Source organism: Alligator sinensis, unplaced genomic scaffold, assembly GCF_000455745.1.
Source record: "Alligator sinensis unplaced genomic scaffold, ASM45574v1 scaffold1895_1, whole genome shotgun sequence".
NCBI classification, from domain to species: domain Eukaryota; kingdom Metazoa; phylum Chordata; order Crocodylia; family Alligatoridae; genus Alligator; species Alligator sinensis.
The window spans coordinates 3,229-11,605 of record NW_005844005.1 but is presented as its reverse complement, the minus strand read 5'-3'; the positions used below and the strand labels follow the sequence as shown (position 1 = coordinate 11,605).

The 8,377-nt window shown below is 44.6% G+C and overlaps 2 protein-coding genes across 2 annotated transcripts; both read right to left on the bottom strand.

The window, feature by feature from the left end:
- Window positions 1-461: 461 nt before the first annotated feature.
- LOC112549020 (olfactory receptor 14I1-like) lies at window positions 462-1,424 on the bottom strand. The gene has a single exon (XM_025195830.1). The coding sequence runs from the start codon at window positions 1,422-1,424 to the stop codon at window positions 462-464; it is 963 nt and encodes a 320-aa protein (XP_025051615.1).
- Window positions 1,425-7,208: 5,784 nt separating this feature from the next.
- Window positions 7,209-8,135, bottom strand: LOC106723445 (olfactory receptor 14A16-like). Its single transcript, XM_025195829.1, has one exon. The coding sequence runs from the start codon at window positions 8,133-8,135 to the stop codon at window positions 7,209-7,211; it is 927 nt and encodes a 308-aa protein (XP_025051614.1).
- Between the last annotated feature and the right edge of the window lie 242 nt (window positions 8,136-8,377).

Here is an 8,377-nt window from a genome sequence, read left to right as displayed (position 1 = left end):
CCTGGAAAACCCAGGAGGAAAGGATGACTGCAAGAACAAGCACCCAAGTAATCACTGACACCTCCTATCTTAAACCAATAATCACTTTGATTTCAAACAGTCTCATACACTCGTTCCGCATCCCAAATAATCAAACTTCAAGAAAACCTAACCCAGAAAGGACAAAGATCCAATGATTTTCTCCAATGGGGATTATTACAGATAATGAAGGTATGTACGAGCTGTGGCAATGGTGAAGGAACAAATGACAACATCAGCATCAAAGATAAAATTTAACAGCTACAAAAACATTAGCTAGGGCAGAGCAGTATCAGAGACTAACCAATTCAAGGAGATACAAGCTTAAAATTAGATATAGAAGTTATTTGAAATGGTGTAAACCTAAAGAAACAGAATGGACATTGGTTCTATTAATCTGTTTTAATAACACAATCGATTGTTTCACTAAAAATGTTCCACAGTCATTGGAGAAAAACTGACATCTTCTTCTGAATAAACCACTTCCATCTCACCAGTTTCCACAGAGCTGCTTTGATGTCCTTGTTTCTCATGCTGTAGATGACCGGATTCATCACTGGTGGGATCATAGAATAGAGAACAGACAGCATGAGGTCCAGAGCTGATGGGGACCCAGATGTGGGCTTCATATAGGCAATCATCCCAGTGCTTCCCAGCAAGGTGACAACAATGAGGTGGGGAAGGCATGTGGAAACTGCTTTATGCCGGCCCTGCTCAGAGGGGATTCTCAGTACAGTAGTGAATATCTGAATATAAGACACAAATATAAACACAATGCAACCAGCACTTAAACATGCACCAAAGATAATAACCTGAATTTCACTAGTAAACACCTCTGAGAAAGAAATCCTAAGGAGCTGGGGGACTTCACAGAAGAACTGGTTGATGATGTTGGAGTGGCAGAAGGGCAGCCTAAAGGTGTTACCAGTGTGCAGGGCAGAGTACAGAAGAGCCGTGCTCCAGGCCGTGGCTGCCATATGCAGACAAGCTCTCCTGTTCATCACTGTCGCATAGTGCAGTGGTTTGCAGATGGCGATGTATCGGTCATAAGCCATGATGGTGAGGATAGCAAGGTCTGCTGTAACAAAGAAGAAGAAGAAAAAAACTTGGGTGACACATCCAGAATAGGAAATCAGCCTGGTGTTCAGTATGGAATTGGCCATGGATTTGGGGACAATGACAGAGATGGATCCGATGTCGAGGATGGACAGATTGAGGAGGAAGAAGTACATCGGGGTGTAGAGGTGGCTGTCCAAGGCTATGAGCGTGATAACAAGGAGATTGCCAATCAGGGCTGCCAGGTATATTGTTAGAAAAGTGGCCAAGTGCAAGATGTGCAATCCCAGGGCATCGGAGAACCCCAGGAGCAGGAACTCAGTCACAGCGGTGCAATTGGACGTCATCATCCACAGTGCCTTTTGGGATGCCTGTGGAGGGAAAGGAAATGACTCTGGTCAGGAGAAGAGCAACCAAGTCAAAAACCCCACTATTTCTGCCCACAGTAATACATGACCTGTGAAAACTGCCTTTAAATGAAAAATAAGGTGGCACTCAAAAAAAAAAAAAATCAGGAAAAATCAGGGTTCCTGAAGTCATGAAATTTTTTGTGAACCTTTTTAAAGAAATCAAATAGTGAGGCGTTTCATCCAAAAAGCAGACAGGAAAAGTATTTTTCCAGTACTTTTGCAGAGACCTTGTTACTGCCACTGACTAAGCCTTATACATTTGCTATGTCTGTGAAAATGGTGAAGTAGTCAGTGGACTGTCACACTGGCATAAACTGGGCTAGCTCCTTTCTAGTCCAAGGAGCCCTGTCAGTTCACATGAGGTGTAGGTCCATGGCAGATCCATGTGACTTGGTGCCCTGAAACTGGACCCATACTCCAACTGCGGCCTAACCAATGCTGCATAAAGGGGAAGTATCACCTCCCTAGACCTGTTTGTCATGCACCTGCTAATGCGTGATAAAGTGCGGTTAGCTTCACTGATTACTTTGTCACATTGACATCTCATGTTCATCTTGGTATCAACAAGAGCTCCGAGATCCCTTTCTGCTGCTGTGCTGCTGTGAAGGTCATCCCCCAGCCGGTAAGCATGTTGGTGAATCCTTTTCTCTAGGTGCAGCACTTTGCATTTGTCCTTATTGAACTGCATCCTATTCTGTTCCACCCACTTTCCCAACCTGTCCAGATCCGCCTGGATTTGATCTCTATCCTTTAATGTGTTAACTTTGCCCCACATTGGCCCTTTTCCAGTCCTCTGGCTCTCCTATGACACTGGCAATGCCTTCGTCCAGCCCTTCCAAGTGTGGCTTCACTAAGTGGGTGCTAAGAGTTGGTGGTCTGGTATCCCTTTGGTCCCTGTATATAATCCACTGGGGTGATTTGTCCTGATCCGAGATGAGAAATATAGAGGCAAAAAACTCACTGAAGAGCTCAGTTTTGTCCCCCCTATCTGTCACTAATTGCCCAATTTCATCCTGTAGAGGTCCTATGCTACCCTGACCCTTCTTTTTGCTCCCAATATACCTGAAGAAGGTACTTTATTAAATGGAGGATAAAGACCTTAAATAATTTTAATTATAAGTCATTATTCTGTTCCAAATGTACCTCTTTCTTAAAACCCAAACTTTATCGAATTATTGAATATATTACTTACTGCGCTCGTCTTAATGGTTTTGTCTTCAGTTTCCTACATTAAATCCTTGAATGCCAGGGCAGTTTGATTACTGACCATCTATTTCTGCCTGGTCTGATGAGTCCCTGAAGAAGAGCTGGGCATGCAGCTGACTTGGACCAGTACTGCAATGAAGGGACTGAAGTCGCAGTCAGTGAGTTGTCTATGTATATGTTGGGAGGTCTTGTGGGACTGTTTCCCTAGAGCCCTGCACAGCTCCAAAGCAGAGCCCATGGGCAAACATGCGGGATTCACAGATATTGAAGCCAGAAGGGCTCTCCAGAGTCTCTCATTCGACCTACTGCTGACCACATGTCAGAGGATCTCGCTGTGGCTTGTAACAGGCTGCCTCTATCAGTGGGACAATGTATCTAGGCTTTGCGAATTACAACGGGGGGGACGGGAGGAATTTTTTCCCCTCCTGTTGCTAATGGTGTCAGGGCCCCCATCTCCCGACAACCCTGCCTTCCTCAGCAGCATGGGGTGTTGGCTGCAGCCCAAGCTAAAGGGTTTTCCCTGTCCGCCCAGGGACATGCCAATCATCACATTTGGGAGCTGGAAAGCAGTTTACTGCAGAGCTAAATGAGTAGAGACTTGTGGGGGGAGGAGCGTCCTTTCTCTGTAATTGCAGGGGCTGGCTGCCTTCTTTGTATATCTTGAATGTGTTTAAAAACACTTGCAGAAGCAGGACACTGTCAGTCTTTGTCTCCTCCTTTTACCTGAAGCAGATTGTGGTAGATTTAGTGTTTGTGGGCAATATAGCTTATAGTGGTGTGACTGCACAGTTTTAGAACCAGTTTAAACAAGGTTGCATATGTGATAGTTTGGAAAGGTGAGATCATGCCCTGAGCAGGAGGCTGGACCTCCAGAAGCTGCTTCCAGTCCTACTTTTCTATTCGAGTCCAAACTGAGCAAGTGACTGGGGAACAGTCCCATGCTCAAGGCAAGTGTGATAAATAACAGACTAACTAGGACTTTCCCATGGAGCCAAATGATGTTCATCTTTACAGTTCTGTTTGCTCTTTCTTGTACATGGGCCCATCCCCTGCTCAGCTCCCAGGTTTGGACTCTAAAACTTTCCTAGGAAGCAAGGTGGTGTTTCTCTTTAGAGTCCTGTCTGCTCTTTCTTCCTAAGTATTGCAATGGAGGAGAGCACACAAGCCCAGGTGGATGCATGAGCAGAAATGGAGGGACCAATGACATGGTAGCATGTGGTAGACAAGCAGATGAGGCTGACACATACTGACCTTAGCTTGGGGGAAAAGTGCAATGATGTCCACATATATGTTAACATTGGAGATCTGAAGAAGTGGGGGCAAGGGCCAGACGGAAGAAGGACAAAGCTGAGTAGAAATGGGGAGAAGAGAGAAAATCCAAAACACCAATAAAGTAGGGTCAGATTCATTATCAGGAGAATGTCTTCACTGATGGACCAATGGGGCAGTGGACTAGACTGATTAGGGCTGTTGTGCAATCTCCATTATTGGAGGTGTTCAAGGGGATGGATAAGCATTGGTCAGGCATGATCTAGGAAGAGCTACATCCATGTTTGTCTCTGGTTATTTCCAATTCCTCTGGTCTTTGCTGTTTTCTGCCTGGGATAAGGAAGGATTTTCTCCCCACTCCTTTTGCTACATGTGTAAAGGTGTGGAGGCTTTCTTCTACTTTAGAAGCATTGGGTGTTAACTGAAATCAAGGTTGGGGATTTTGACTGATATCCCAAAGCTCCTGCTCAGACGAAACCCAAAAGATCATGAGCTAGGCAGTCTTGCCCCACCACTCTAGGTCAGACAAAACCCTATACTTGGGATCAGGAAGGAATTTCAACTTATGGTTAGATAGGTAAGAACCAGGTTTGCCCCCAACCCCTTCCTCCATGTCTATCTGGCAGCCAGTATCAAGTGATCGGCCAGCCAGTATCAAGTGGAGTGGCTACAGGGGTTTGGTCCAGAACCATTTTATTTTCAATATCGTTGTCGACAACTGGGAAGATGGCATAGAGCACACCCTTAGAAATTCTGCAGATTACACCAAGCTGGGAGGAGTAATAGATATGCTTGAGGGCAGGGCTATGATTCAGTGAGACCTCGACAAATTGGAGGATTGGACCAAACACCATCTCATGAGGTTCAGTAACGACAGGTGCAAAATCCTGCATGTAGCATGGAACAATCCTATCCACTGTTACAGACTGGGGATTGCCTGGCTAAGTATCAGGACCTAGGGGTTACAGTGGACCAGAAGGTGAATATGAGCCAACACTGTGCCCTTTTTGCAAAGAAGGCCAATGGCAATTGTGCAGCATTACCAGGAGAATACCCAGAAGATCAAAGGAAGTGATTCTTCCCCCATGTTTGGCACTGGTGAGAGCACATCTGGAGTACTGTGTCCAACTTTGGGCCTCCCACTACTGAAAGGATGTAGAGAGACTGGAGAGAGTCTACTGGAGGGCAGGAAAAATGGATAAGGGGCCAGGTTACATGAGTTATGAGGAAAGGCTGAAGGACTGGGCTTATTTAGTTTGGTGAAGAGAAGACCAAGATGATGTTGAATAGCGGCCTGCAACTCCCTCAAGGGTGGTTACAAAGAGGATGGAGCCCTATTGTTCTCCAGGGTAGGAGATGATTGAACAAGGAGCTATGGTCTCAAGTTCAGTTTAGATATTAGGAAAACAAATCTTATCAGCAGGGTGGTAAAGCACTGGAACAGGCTACCCAGAGGGGTGGTGGAAGCTCCATCCTTGGAGGTTTTGAACACCCAGATAGACAAAGCGTCGAGTGAGATGATCAAGTTTAGAGTGGTCCTGCTTTGAGGAGTGTGTTGGACACAACGATCTCCTGAGGTCCGTTCCAACCCTTATTTTCTATGACCCTAAGATTAGTCATTGGTTTAGAGCAGCGTTAGCTACAGGGAAAACATCCCTCAGAGTTTTACAACACCACTCCTCTCACACAATAATAGAAGCACAGAAAATTAGAGATTGGAGGGACTTCAGGGCATCATCTAGTCCAGCATTGGGTGTTGGCTGAAATCAGGGTTGGGGATTCTGAATGATATGCTGAAGCTCCTGCTCAAACTAAAGCCCCAAGATCATGAGCTAGGGAGTCTTGCCCCACCACTCTGGGTCAGACAAATCCCTATACCTGCAGTCAAAGAAAGACTGTCTCCAGTTGGATCATGCCAACCATGGCTAGGTCTAGCCCAGTCTTAAGACCCTCCGAGGAAGGAGATTGTGCCACCTCTCTGCCTTTCAGCTCGACGCAGACTTCTCCTTGCTTCTGTTTCTTGCATGAAAACCACGTTGCCTGAACTAGCTTCAAATTGCCCAACGGTATGAGTCAGTATGAGTCAAACTAACCAATTATTACCTTTCAAAATTCCCTTTTGGGTGTCAATTATGGACAGTTACCTAAACTCTCAGAAGTAATTAACTTCAGCTGATATTTTTTTTTTCTTTTGGAGGATGCTGTCCTCTGGGGCATATTGGGAAATGTTGATTATTCTTTCTGATTTGAAAGAAAAAGACATTCCATACCTTTCCTGATATCCCAAGGAATACAAGTCCCAATTTTGATACAGGTGTACAGTAACCGATTGGGGTCTCTACTGAGTTTCCTTTTACATCCATTCTAAACAAGGTCACACTATGTGCATTATTGGAGCTCTTGGCATAGGCTGCTTGTTGGGAAGGTGAAAGTATGCGCTTCCAGTCCTGAAAGGATTTAGGGACTAGCAGTGTGAACATCATTTGGGCTTGATATACTTAAATCAGCTGTCTAAATCACCAGGTTTAATTAGCTAAAGCTTCCCTATAGTGGAATATAAGGACAGCCAAAATCCAGCATCACTACAGGCATGACGTGCACAGGAGCTCTAGTGTGTACACACTTACAGGAAATCATTTCCATCTCTTCAGTGTTGTGGGAAAGAAAACCATTAGCACTCTTGCAAAACCTGTAGAAGGGAAGCATAATTGTAAGAACCAGCACCTGAGTAATCACTGACACCCACTATCTAAAAACCATTATCACTCCCTTTTAAACCTTCTCATACCCTCCTAATAGATCCAAAATAATCAAACCTCAAGAAAACTTTTTAACCCAGACGAGACAAAGATACAGTGATGTTCTCCACCAAGGCATCTAATAAATATTTAAGGTACATAAAAGCTGTTGCAACGGTGCACTAACAAATGACAATATCAGCATCAAAGATAACATTTAACACATACAAAAAGATTATCGAGAACAGAGTGGTATCTTAGAGACTAACTAGTTCAGTAAGATATAGGGTGAAAATTAGATAGAGAGGTTATTTAAAATGGTGTAAACCTAAAGAAACACAAGTGACATTAGTTAACTAAATCTGTATGAATAACACAGTTGATTGTTTCTATAAAAACTCCACTACTGACACGGGTGGCTTTAATTGTTATTACAACAGCTCAGCTTCTATAAAAATGTTCAGTCAAACCACAGTCACTGGACAATAACTGACATCTTCATCACAATAAATCACTTCCATCTCACCAGTTTCCACAGTGCAGCTTTGATGTCCTTGTTTCTTATGCTGTAGATGACCGGATTCATCATTGGTGGGATCATAGAATAGAGAACAGACAGCATGAGGTCCAGAGCTGATGGGGACCCAGATGTGCGCTTCATATAAGCAATCATCCCAGTGCTACCCAGCAAGGCAACAACAATGAGGTGGGGAAGGCAGGTGGAAACTGCTTTATGCCGGCCCTGCTCAGAGGGGATTCTCAGTACAGCAGTGAATATCTGAATATAAGACACAAATATAAACACAATGCAGCCAGCACTTAAACATGAACCAAAGATAATAACCTGACTTTCACTAGTAAACACCTCTGAGCAAGAGATCCTAAGGAGCTGGGGGACTTCACAGAAGAACTGGTTGATGATGTTGGAGTGGCAGAAGGGCAACCTAAAGGTGTTCCCTGTGTTCAGAGCAGAGTTCAGAACAGCAGCGCTCCAGGCCGTGGCTGCCATTAGCAGACATGCTCTCCTGTTCATCACTGTCGCATAGTGCAGTGGTTTGCAGATGGCGATGTATCGGTCGTAAGCCATGATAGTGAGGATGGCGAGGTCTGCTGGAATGAAAAAGAAGACAAGAAAAACTTGGGTGACACATCCAGAATAGGAAATCAGCCTGGTGTTCAGTATGGAATTGGCCATGGATTTGGGAACAATGGCAGAGATGGATCCGATGTCTAGGATGGACAGATTGATGAGGAAGAAGTACATCAGGGTGTGGAGGTGGCTGTCCAAGGCTATGAGCGTGATAACAAGGAGATTGCCAATCAGGGCTGCCAGGTATATTATTAGAAAAGTGGCCAAGTGCAAGATCTGCAATCCCAGGGCATTGGAGAACCCCAGGAGCAGGAACTCAGTCACAGCGGTGCAATTGGACGTCATCATCCACAGTGCCTTTTGGGGTGCCTGTGGAGGGAAAGGGAATGACTGTCAGGAGAAGAGCAAGCAAGAGAATAACCCCACCATTTCTGTCTGCAATTGTGCAGAACTTGATTTTTAGAGGGCCTCCTTATTTTCAATTGAAAGGAAGTTTTCTGATGAAAGATAAGGGTTCCTAAAGTGACTACATTTTTCATGAAACTTTTTTCTCACTTCAGAATATCGTCACAGTACATCCAGAAAGTTGG

Coding starts and splice junctions, on each gene's coding strand:
- LOC112549020 (XM_025195830.1), bottom strand. CDS start 1,424: ATGATGACGTCCAATTGCACCGCTGTGACTGAGTTCCTGCTCCTGGGG.
- LOC106723445 (XM_025195829.1), bottom strand. CDS start 8,135: ATGATGACGTCCAATTGCACCGCTGTGACTGAGTTCCTGCTCCTGGGG.